The sequence below is a fragment of the Trachemys scripta genome, chromosome 5 (genome assembly GCF_013100865.1).
Source record: "Trachemys scripta elegans isolate TJP31775 chromosome 5, CAS_Tse_1.0, whole genome shotgun sequence".
Taxonomy (NCBI): Eukaryota; Metazoa; Chordata; order Testudines; family Emydidae; genus Trachemys; species Trachemys scripta.
In genome coordinates this window covers 6,523,682-6,536,379 of record NC_048302.1, presented here as the reverse complement: position 1 = coordinate 6,536,379, position 12,698 = coordinate 6,523,682, and the positions used below count along the sequence as shown (strand labels likewise).

General features: G+C 43.1%; 1 protein-coding gene across 2 annotated transcripts in view; it reads left to right on the top strand.

The window, feature by feature from the left end:
* The window catches only part of TECRL (trans-2,3-enoyl-CoA reductase like), a 107,626-nt gene that overhangs the window by 82,505 nt on the left and 12,423 nt on the right, over positions 1-12,698 (top strand). For both annotated transcript variants that reach the window (XM_034771756.1, XM_034771757.1), the window contains 4 exons: positions 3,051-3,166; positions 5,670-5,775; positions 8,051-8,123; positions 10,651-10,694. In XM_034771756.1, coding sequence (XP_034627647.1) covers positions 3,051-3,166; positions 5,670-5,775; positions 8,051-8,123; positions 10,651-10,694 — 339 coding nt within the window. The remainder of the gene's footprint in view (positions 1-3,050; positions 3,167-5,669; positions 5,776-8,050; positions 8,124-10,650; positions 10,695-12,698) is intronic.

Here is a 12,698-nt window from a genome sequence, read left to right as displayed (position 1 = left end):
AAAAACAATGCATGGGGGAGGGGGTCCATGGATGGATTGCCAAAGCACTATTTGGAGAAAGCTATTCAAAATTAAATTGATTTAAACCACAAACATTTAACATTTAGAGTTCTAAAGCACTGCAAACAGCTACCTTTAAGCTAAATAGTTGATTCGTTATGAATATATATCCCTTAAACTCCTTTCCACAGTGTTATGCACTTGCGTTACAATTTGCTCATTACAATCTCTTGTAAGTATCTGGTCCTACATAGTTTTAACCCTGGATTTCATTCCAGAGAGGCTAGACAATCAGATCCTTGCTCCATGTTGTTCTGGTTACATTATATTTCCCCCGCAGGGATTCTCTAAAGCTTTGTGTCAATATCAAAGGAAAGCTGTTTTCCATGAGCTGGACTGTAACTTTACAATCCGCCTTGAGAAAAGGGTGATGCATAGCTGCATCGCCCAATGGAGAGACTAGAGAATGGAGTCTACAATAGGAAATTAGTCTGGTATATCTTTGTTGCTTAACTGAGTGCTGCAGTTAAACTGACCTAACCCCCAGTGTAGACAGAGCTAGGTCAACGGGAGATGTGTCCCGGCAGCCTAGCTACCGCCTCTCGGGGAGATGGGGAATCTGTGCCGATGGGAAACCCCCTCCTGTTGGCATAAGTGGTGTTATCCCTGAAGCGCTACAGTGGCACAGCTACAGTGTTTTCAGTTTCAGAGTAACAGCCGTGTTAGTCTGTATCCGCAAAAAGAAGAACAGGAGTACTTGTGGCACCTTAGAGACTAACAAATTTATTAGAGCATAAGCTTTCGTGGACTACAGCCCACTTCTTCGGATGCATATAGAATGGAACATATAATGAGGAGATATATATACACACATACAGAGAGCATAAACAGGTGGGAGTTGTCTTACCAACTCTGAGAGGCCAATTAATTAAGAGAAAAAAAACTTTTGAAGTGATAATCAAGCTAGCCGAGTACAGACAGTGTTTTCAGTGTAGACAAGCCCTCGGCGTCCCAATGACTTCCCGGCTTTCCCCTTGCTGTGGGGCAGGAGTAAGGCCTGGTCTACACTTCAAAAGTATACCAGCATAGATATATCAGGCAAGGGTGCGAAAAAAAACCAAACCAATCCAGTGACATAGCCGTGCTGACAAAATCCCCAGTGTAGACGCAGCTATGCCGACAGAAAGTGATTTCTGTCGGCATAGCTAATGTTGGTTGGGGAGGTGGAGGTTCCTACGTGGCAGATCTTCTCCTTCTCCAAGGATGCCGTGTCTACACTGGGGACTCTGCCGACATAGTTATGCAGGCATAGGCTCTGTAATATACCCATAGCCTGAGGGCTGGTCTACACTGAACACTTACCTGGGCATAGCTACATCTCTAAGCGGTGTGGAAAATCCACACCCTTGAGAGACCCAGCTATGCTGACTGACCCCCAGGATAGACAGTACGATTCTTCTGCCAACCTAGCTCCCGCCTCTCGGGGAGGCGGGTTAGTGATGGGAGAACCCATCCCATCACTGTGGTGACTGTCTACACTGAAGCGCTACAGCGGCTCGGTGACTTCACCCAGCTTTGTGGAGTAGCTTACTTCCCCTCTGTGCGCCCAGGCAACTACGTGGCTGGTGAGTAGGCAGAGAGGGGACAGAGCCAGGACTCCACTGGTCACTTGTTCACAGTGGGGATAGAGTCGTGGGCAAGCAGCCCCCGCTCTTCCACCCGTGGCACAGTCTGAGTGGGGCTAAGGAGGATGGGGGTCACTTCATCTTACTGCCCCCAGGAGTTGAATAAGGGCTATCCTTTCCTCTTAACATTGTGGAGCTATGTCAACAGAGCCCCCTAGTGTAGACACAGCATACTTTGAGAGAAGGAGGAGTTATTTTTCTTTGGGAAAAGGTGCTGTTCCTTATACACCTCTATTGACTGTCTGTGTACATTTCTCTCCAAGGCTTGGGAGTGCTATCCCTCTTCAGTGATTTCCGTTGGGGGCTTTCACTGAATGAGGACTGCAGGATGGGCCCCAGACTTCATATGGCAATGAGCTATAAATGGCTAGTTGAAGAATGTTGTAATAACTACTGCTGGGTGGGCAAGAGTTTTCCCATCCTGCGACAGTTGTCAAGATATCAAAAACTTGTACTGTCCCGAATTAGAATGAATAGTCAAAATCATGCACATGTTTATGAAGCAAAAATTCAAAATCAGATTTCAAGTTGGGCCAGTCAAATCACTTTGTTTCAATTTCAACCATTTTTGAGGGGTTTTCCCCCCATTTGCTTGTATGATAATTAGCTCAAATTTTGAAATAGAAAGTTATTTTTGAACCGGAAATGAAACCTTTTGACAATTTCTGAACTTTTTTCAAAAATTTTCCAGTTGAAAAAAATGGTCAGAACTGATCCCAAGACTTGAGGGATGTATATTCCCAGCTTCTGGCAAACAGAGGCTAGGGACACCAACCCTGCCCATCCTGGCTAATAGCCATTGGTGGACCTAACCTCCATGAACTTATCTAGTGCTTTTTGGAACACTTCTATAGTCTTGGCCTTCACAATATCCTTTGGCAAAGTGTTCCACAGGTTAACTGCGCTTTGTATGAAGAAACACTTCCTTTTGTTTGTTTTAAACCTGCTGCCTCTTAATTTTATTTGGTGACCCCTACTTCTTGTATTATGAGAAGGAGTAAATAACACTTCCTTATTTACTTTCTCCTCACCAGTCATGATTTTATAGACCTCTATCATATCCCCCTCTAGTTGTCTCTTTTCCAAGCTGAAAAGTCCCAGTCTTATTCATTTCTTCTCATACGGAAGCTGTTCCATGCCCCTAATAAATTTTATTGCACTTTTCTGTACCTTTTCCAATTGCAATATATCTTTTTCATGATGGGGTGACCAGATCTGCACGCAGTATTCAAGGGGTGGGTGTACCACTGGCCCCTTTGCCATGGCAGATCAAATACTTAGGTCTGCCTAAGAACTATGAGTTCTTCTTCTTATTATTCCCTTGTTGTTCAATTCCCCACCCTGAGAAGTCTTTTTCATTTCTAGGTTTTTCTGACTGAATACAGCGGGCCTCTACTAATCTACTTGCTCTTTTACATTCGTCTCTCAAGTATTTATGCTGAAGAGGAGAGTACGGAGAGCTTCCGCCACCCAGTAGTTCAGTAAGTGCATGAACCAAAGTCATGCAGGATGGTAAGCCATTAAATGTTCCATGATGGGACTCTGTTGTTTCTTAATGCTCTTTGTTGTTTCTGTAATGGTAGAGCCCAGAGAGGGCTTGACCCTACATTCCTTTCACATCCAAACCTCTCCTCTCTGAAGTCAATGAGAGTTTCAGGTTGTTGTGATTATGAATTATTATTTGTATTACAGTAGTACCAAGCGGTCCCACCCTAAAATGGAGCCCTGTTGCATTAGGCATTGTGTGTGTGTGGGTAGGTGCGTGTGCACAGTGGGAGACAGTTCCTGCCCTGAATCGTTTATATCTAAATAGACAAGCCAGACAAAAGGTGTGATGGGAAACACAGGTGGGAAATGACTCACCCAAGGTCACACGGTATATCAGTGGCAGAATGAGGAGTAGACTCCCGGACCTCAGTCCAGTGCCCCCTATCCATTAGACCAGAGTACCTCCCTCAAATGAATTCAGGATCAGGACCACAGCATAAAGGAGGGTATTATAAGATTAATGGCATCAGTTTTCAGCAAAGAGGATACCCAGATCTGCTCTTTTCAGGTAGTAAAGGAGAAGCATTGTCAGAGACCGGGGTATCAGAAAAGAACATTCAAAAACAAAGTGGTGAATAAATGAAGAGTTTTTCAAAAGGATCTAAGAAATTTAAGTGCAAGGCTCTGATTGAATGAGGCCCATGCTCCTAAATCCTGAAGGTGCTTTTGAAAATCTCACTCTAAAAGTTCAACCTGGACCAGATGGGATCCATCCAAGAGTCCTGAAGGAGCTTAAGAGCAGTTGCTGAGCTACTAATAAAAATATCCTCTTGCCGTCAGCAGTCCTTTTGTGTGCTATCGGCTGTAGGAACGGGGGAACCTAAATAGACAAGCCAGAGAAAGGTTAGGAGAAAGGAAGTACTATTGTAGACTGGGAGGGAGATGGGGAAATAAGACGCAGAGAGATTGAGTTGGGAGAACTGTGCATAGAACCCAGAATAATTCCTGAGTAATACAGTGCCACAAGACCACCCTTCTCCTATGGGTTGCACATTTAACAGGAGATAGAGGGTTTTAATAGAAGAGAGGCCAAAATATCTGCATTATTTATTTGGGGGCTGGGACCCAGCGAGTCTTTTTGCTGATCCCTTTAAAGCTGTTTTGTTGTGATCCCTGATGGAAGCCAAATATTTTTAAAATCCCTGACAAGAAGGAAAGTGTGATTCAGCCTTATGCACAGTCATTAATTACCTGATTTGCCTAAGCTCAAACCTCAAATTGTTTAATCTTTGACTTCTATTGGGCATTTTGTACGGTGGCCAAAGTATTTGAAACTTCACACACGGAAAATCACTTTTCATTTATGTCTCATAATTGGCTTTCAATGAGACAGGCACAGCTAGTACGGTAAATACAACCAAGATAAAATGCCGTCATGAATCACTCTTGACATTTGTTTTTTAAACCCAATCTTTATGAGCTGCGGCTCGTTCTCTGAAGCAAATCAGAAGTGCTGGTTGTTGTTTCATAATCCTCCTCAAAAGGGAATCAGTGTAATAAATTCTATAACAATTATCTCGTTCCATTGTAACTTGGAACAAAAAAGCCATCGCAATGGATTCACTTTTGCAACAAAATCTCATTTGGACTCCACAAGGAAATGAAATACAAACTACCTCTGTGTAGCTACTGTACTTACTAAAGGACAAGCGAACCATTCAGAATGTTTTCAAATGTCAGACACATCCTACGAGAGCATTAAGATATCCCTAAAATGTGTGCGACATCTGTTTGAAGCATCGCAGGCGTCTGCTTGTATACACAGCTGTACTGTTTTAATCGACGGTCATAGGGTACGTCTATACTTACCTGCAGGTTCGGCGGTAAGCAATCGATCTTCTGGGATCGATTTATCGCGTCTTGTCTAGACGCGATAAATCGATCCCAGAAGTGCTCGCCGTCGACGCCGGTACTCCTGCTCCGCGAGAGGAGTATGCGTCGTCATCGGGGGAGCCTGCCTGCTGCGTGTGGACCCGCGGTAAGTACCTTGTAGTTCGAACTAAGGTACTTCGACTTCAGCTACGTTATTCACGTAGCTGAAGTTGAGTATCTTAGTTCGAACTGGGGGATTAGTGTGGACCAGCCCACAGCTGTACATTACATTCTGAGCATGCTGTGTCCTTTTTAATTCAAGATGGGTAAAATATGTTGCTTCCGCCGTAAAATGGATACAATGTTATATAACTCTGTGAAAACGATTCCATTCTTCTCGGGCTTCAGTTGCTTTAGCTAAGGCGAAATCTATGCCCAGAGATTTCAAGCGTGACTCTTCAGTTCTAGACTATTAGTCCTTATTCTTTATGTGAAAATAAAGTGTGATGTATCAGAAAGTGCGTGTGTGGTTTTTGTTGTTGTTTTGTTTAAAAAAAAGACAAAACCGACCTCACCCCCCATCTTTCCTGTACCTTCATTCCCCTTTTTTCATTGTTTTTCCAGCTTGGCCTGCCTCTGTCATTGTTTACACTATGTCAGACATCTTCTGGAGACGTTATTTGTTCACAAGATTTCCGGAGGGCACACGCCTCTGAAAAATATGATAAAGGTGACAATTATATTTATTATTTATTTATAATTATATTTATCATTGTATCCAATATAGAGAAGGACCTCATGCTAACGGGGCCCAGAACAATGACAAGAAAAGAAAATTAATTTGTTTTCCAGGCCCAGTAATTATGTTCCCTTTACAATATTTAAAGTCTCAGGGCCAGATTTGTAGATGATGTAAATCCATTGACTTCATCCGAGCTGTGTTGATTTTTTATTTACGCCACATGAGGATCCTGCCTTCAGAGGGCGTAACATTTCTCTGACTGAATGATATTGGTTTGCTGTTATTATCTGTATTATGTTAACAACTGAAATCAGACTCTACTGTGCTATTTTCTGTGCAAACGTATAGTCAGAGACACTCCTTGCCTTGAAGAGGTTACACGCTAAAGAGACAATGCAACTGAAGGATTATTATCCTTGTTTTAGAGAGGGGGGACCAAGGCAGGGAGAACATCTTGTGACTTTCCCAAAGTCACGTGGGGATGCAGTGGTAGATAGATGAATAGAACCAAGGTCTCCAAAGCATTTGTCTGGCACCTTAAGCAACAGCCCATCCTTCCTCTTGCTCCAGTTGCTTTATTATGAAGTAAGCTGTAGCTATGCACGAGGAGAAATAGGGAACGTTAAATGAAACGTCTTTCAGGTATGTTTAAACTTTGTAGTCGAGAACAAAAGGTTTGGCTCTGCAGACAGACCCCTTTGATCCAAGCAAGGAAGGAGATAAGATTTAGTGGGCATGTGCTGAAGAGGCTGCTAACTTTCAAATGAGGTGTAAAACAGAAGTCTTAATAAAAATAACACCTCAAAATAAGAGGTAACATTCTCAAAAGCACCTGTAATTTCCAAAGGGACTTAGGCACTTGGGAGGAACACCGATTTTCACTGTCATTTAGGCACTTATGAGAATTGGATTCTGTGGTAGTTTTGGTAAGAAGTGAACTATTCCCCCGGGCATCTATGCAAGATTACAACTGGGTTATTATACGGTACCCTCTCTTTCACCCCCATCATTTCAGTTCAATGGGGTTTTCTTCAGTCACCGTCAAGCAAGTGCCATGCTCCAGCCCCAGAAATGGCTGTGTCTCATGGGTGGAGGAAGTGATGCTGAATACATAGGATCAGGTACAGTGCAACTGCGTTAATTTCAGTGGAACTGCACCTGCCCCCATCAGGGCCAGATCTGATCCATAAGGCCCAGTCCTGCAACAAACTCCTTGTGGGTTGCTCCTCATTCCTACACCAAGTCCCATTGATTTCAGGTTGCAGGGAACCTCCAGAATGGAACTAATTACCCAGTAAAGTGCTTTGGGGTCCTTCTTGTTGAAAGAAGCGATATACATCTAAGATAGCATCAAGAAAACATCAGCTATAGATTAAAGGTCTTTGAGGCCGGGACTGTCTTTTTCTTTTGTGTTTGTACGGCACCTAGAACAAGGGGATCCTAGACCATGGCCAGTAATGGTCATGCTACTATGGCAAGACATATAAATAATAATAATTAATGAATGTTAACTCGGTTCCACAAACATGTGTTTGGGAGATTTAAAATGCTAATGCATTTTACCCAAAGAAAACATACATTTGCTGAATAAGTGACTCTACAAGAGTTACTGATGTTGGACGAATAGCACACACAAAGTTTTGTCACAACCGGTAATACTTTATCCAGGAATAATATTCCACCCAGTGTAGTCCCCAAAAGGGAACTTATTTGCATATGTACTTCTTTGTGACTTGCATTTTATTGCCTTTGAAGTTTTACCTCTACATGACCATTGCTATCTCAGTTTGGAACATAGGATTTGAAAACAATTTACAGATTGACAAGTTGAACCTATCTACGATCATCTCTTACAAATAGATTTTAGATCTCTATGAGTCAGAAGGAATATGCTTGTACCATAGCGGAGTCCAGCTATATTGCACTCTGATAAAGTGGCACTCCTTTCATAGGGCTAGATCATTGATTTACTGCGATCCCTTGGTAAGGGAAAGAACAAAAGTTGTGCTGCTCTAGGAGCAGGCCCAGAGTCATTTAACTCAATGTTAAAAATGTGCCTCTAATTTCCAATTTGGACTTAATAATGACAATAATTTTGAAGAGGGAAGAATATGATTACTTTTTATAAATGACTAATTTTAAAAAAGCACTGTAGTCATCTGGACTCAGAGCACTGCTGCTAGAAAATGTATATGAAGTTATAGATTTGAATTTACCTGTAATTTTTCCTCCTAAAATGTATCTCCTTTTTTTCCTATTCCAGGGCTGTGCCTTTTACTGGGGATTCACTTCTTGGATTGCTTACTATGTCAATCACCCCCGATACACTCCACCATGTACGTACCATGAAAATGACATTGTTTTTTAAATCTTTCTAGGCCCAACCTTGCTCTCACTGAAGTCAGTAGAAGTTTGGGGCTTCTCTTCAGTGGAAGTAGGATCAGACCATAGGCTTGCATATTTGTCAGTAGAAAGATTAATGGAAGCATCACTCTTGTACTATGGCTGTGAACATATGTTACTGTTTAACCCAGTTTAATCATCTCCGAGTTCTGTGAACATGAAATATTAACCAATTGAAAGAAACAGCGTGATAAATATCCTCACCTCTGCAATATGTTTCCATTAAAAAATATACAAGGGGATAAGAGCTGGATGAGTATTTTCAAATGAGAACATTCTTGCTTGGTATAGAAGCTGCCTTTTTATGAAAACTAAAAGATTTGTGAACCCAAGAAGGCTTTTTTAAATATTTGCAGCAACATTGGGGGGAAAAAAATCTTCATTTCTCCTTTTCTTTTTCATGTACAGTCTTCATTCATCATGTTGTACTTTTCTTTTTCTTGTGTTCCATTGTTGCACCACTAGTCTTTCTGGGTGTCCTTTTTTGTCCAGTCATTGAACTTCCCTTTTTGCGAGTTCAGTCGTAATCATTCAGTTTTCTTCCGTTCATGGGCTTGGTTGTCACACCTTCCTTCGGCTATTTTATTTTGCTGGCATTCCATCTTTGTACTACTCCTTTTTATTTTATTTTATTTTTGTTGTATGTGTGTTGTCAGGCCCCTGTCTGTGGGTTTGGGGAGAATACAGGATTTGCTCTGCCAATTTCAATTGCTCATATGAGTGTCACGGTGGGATATTTAAAACAAAAAAAAGTTAAAAAATGGCATATTTTCAATTTTAAAAAAATCATCACATTTCATTTTGAAAAATGGCATTTCCACAAATGACCTTTTAAGTTTGTGTGGAAATGGCAGCAGTGGATTGAACGTCTGTGTGAAAACGAACTCTTAGATTCTGCATCATTGAATCAGCAGCAGGGCCGGCTCCAGGCACCAGCTGACCAACCACGTGCTTGGGGCGGCACCTTAGACGGGGCGGCCAATGTTGGGGTGGCGGGGGCGCTTGCGGTGTTTTTTTGGTGTTGTTCGGCAAGGCGGCACTCGAGGGTTTGTTTGTTTTTTGTTTTGGCCGGGCAGCGCGGGGGTTGTTTTGGTGGCGCAGCACTCGGGGGGTTTGGGCAGCCCGGCGAGGCGCTCGGGGGGGCAGGCCGGGGGTTCGGTGGCGCAGCGCGGTGCTCGAAGGTGGGGGAAGTTGAGCGGCCTGGCGTGGCACTGGGGTGGTGGGTTGGGCGGTCCGGCGGGGGGGGGCGGGTGTTATGGCGGGGCAGCGCTCTTCTTTTTTGCCTGGGGCGGCAAAAAAATTAGAGCTGGCCCTGATCAGCAGGCACTGAACACAAGTATTTGTTTGAAACACATGTTTTTTCCCCCCTTACAATAGGACGAGTATCTAATGCCAAGGCCAGCCATTTTATCTATTCCTTCTACATTTCTCAGTGGAGGTCATCTCCACCTTGGGTGCTCTTATTCCTGAAACGAATGCTCTTGAAAATGATGTAAACCTCAGTGAGCTGGATGGTACGATACTCAGATGGTTCAGCGAAGACTGATATGACTGTCAGCCCCTTCCTTTTGGGAAATATCTGTGGGCAGACCCCTGAGTCTCAGACCCAGAGACAGTGTCTTTGGGGACACATCGGTGATTGGGGAATAGCACGCAGGAATAACAAGTTGAGCTAGGTTGAAACGGAAACATGGCATGGCATGTCACCCTTGCCCAACTGAGGAGCTGTGTGTCAGCCCGAGTTGAGACGAGGTGGGCTTGGGAAGGAGGAGAGGCAGGACAGGGGAAGGAGCTGTAGAATCAATGACAGTGAGCATGCTCTGTGCTCCTAAAAACATGATTGAAGCTCTGGGGGAAGACTGCAACCCTCTGAGATGTTCATGGTGTAACACTATCATGATGCATGGATACCAAAGGGATAGGGAAATGTAGGCTTGGGTAGCTGAACATTGTAGGGACTAAGTGTATTTATTGAGGTGATCTGGATGAGTTGCTGGTACTTGATATATGATGCCTTAGTGCTACAAAAAAGGAAGGGCAGGATACATCTCAGCTTCATTAATAGTGAAGGCAGTGTGGACTAGTTGATTAAAGCACCTCTGTTGGAAACAGAAGATCTGGCTTCTAGTCCCACTACTGCCATTAGCCTTTGGGTGACCTTAGGCACATCTCTGTGCTTCACTCCCCCATCTGTAAAATGGGGAGAATGATGCTTGCCTCCTCTGTAAAGAGTGGTGAAATCTATGGGTGAAAGGCGCTCTATTATCACTATTAATTAGTGACAAAGAGACTGGCATTGACCCAAACACATTTGTTATTTGCATAATGCTCAGACAGTGTGGGTGCAAAGTCCCCGAGGGACATAAGCATTTCAAGCACGCTGCACCAGGGTGAACTTCACCTATAGTGAACTGTGCACATAGACCAAAGTGTAACTTCTTATTTCCTTCTGTTTTCTAGCATTTGGCAACAGGCAAGTTATTTTTGCTGCCCTCGCTTTTCTGGTATGTACTCAAATAAAGTATTAAGGATGCTTATGGGATAAAACAGACTCATGATTTGTCAAGAGGAATAACCTTGTGTGAGTGAAGATTAATGCCTGGTCTTGCAGACCTTCAGCATGTCACTCGTCTTATTAATGTTAATGGCGCTATTGAGCTTTCTGGGGCAGGAACAGTCCTTATGTTATTTGTGTGTATATTACCTGCTATGTTGGGGCCCTGTTCCCTGTCTTAGATCCTTAAGTGTTACATCATGATGATAATGAAGAATTACATCCAAAGTTGAAGATTTAGGCAATTGCTATCACTTACCATAATTTCTCAAATGCTGAATATATCCCATCCTGGCTTTTCAATAAAGTTGTCGTCCCTAAATAACACGCCTGCTATCACCTGGCAACAGATTTTTAAAAAAATATGTGCATCTATGGATGAAGAATGGCGAAGATTTGTTTCCTCACCTAGTTTTCACCTTGTTTTTCCATTGACGGGGCTGCCATCTTCCCAGTATTTATGTGCTTGGGTGCTATTTTTACAGAGTAGAAATATCTCAGTGCAGCTACTTTGGCAAATCAGAAAGAAAGGCCTGTGCTCTGTAATCACAACAGGAAGGAGATCATGTCACGGGGGCGGTTTTGTAGCATAGCATTAGATCTGCGCCCCATGGGGGGCTAAAGTTCCGAATTACAGATTTCTGAGCTGATGATTTTTCTCCTCTGGGTCTCATCCACTCACAAATACAGTGATTTAGGAGAACGGGATTAAAGTGCTGAGGTCTCTCCAGGAGAAAAGCTTCTAGGAGCCAGGAGTTAACACAGAGCCCAATTCTTTCCTCAAATACAGCCGTACATCTCCCATTGAAGTTAATGGGAACTGTACATGTATATCTGACTGTACAGTTGGACCCATACGTACTAGCATAGCGGGTCCATATATTAGTGTCTACTAAGTGAGACGGAGGGTCCAGGGATGTATATGAATGCACTAGTGTGAGAGCATAGAACTCTGAGAAAGTTGAATATGATGCTTTGATTATCACAGCAGGAGCACTGGGGATCTAGTTAAACAGAAGAACACTCTTGGAAGCTTATTTTCTGTCCCACTGGTCTCCTATTCAAAAGCGCTGAGTATCCACAAATACCAACAAAATCATAGGCAGCTAAATGTGCTTAGCCCCTTTGAAAATCAGGCCACATGCGTGTGGGCGGGAGTCCAGAGCTGCAACAGGAAAAGAGGAGTGTGACTGATTTAGACTGATCCTGGAAAGCCACCTAATCTAGGAAGTGCTTCAGCATGTACTTAACATTAAGTAGATGTGTAAATGCTTCCCTGAATCGGAGCCATTAAGATCACAATTTTGGCAGTGTTCAGATCCTGGAGACTCCCCTACAGCCCACGTTTTCCTGACCAGATCCAGGCTAGCGAAGTAGAGCCGGAGAGGAAATAGTTTTCCCATCCATTGAAAATCTTTGAGATTTCAGAATATTGTCTGTTCCTCAGGGAGATAAAATCAAGACCTTTCCATTTTTTTCCACAGAAAAGTCCGTAAACAAACACAGAGACAAGAACAGGCGGGAAGTTAAGGCACTCACCGGGCACACAGGAGTCCTAACTTCAATTTCCTGCTCTTCCTAATGGGGAGTAGGGATTTGAAACTAGGTCTTCTCTAGCCCAGGTAAGTGCTCTAACCCCCAGGTTTGACCAGAAGTTCCATCCTGTACCTGAGAAACCTTCCTGACAAAAGTTTTGTGGAAACTTTTCTCATGGAAAACTTTGGTTTCGATGAATCAGCATTTTTCAACAATAAAAATCGCATTGAAAAATTTCCAACCAGTTTTCTAGCAAAGACAGACAGTATACTTATGTGAAGAAAGAACTTCATGTAGTCACTGAAACCCTGAGGCTGAAAACAGTAAGTGCTTAACTTAGCGTGTTGTGTCTCCAGGGGATTGTGTATTAATCCAGTGATGCATGCACTATCTTACTGCCATCACGACTATAGCAGTC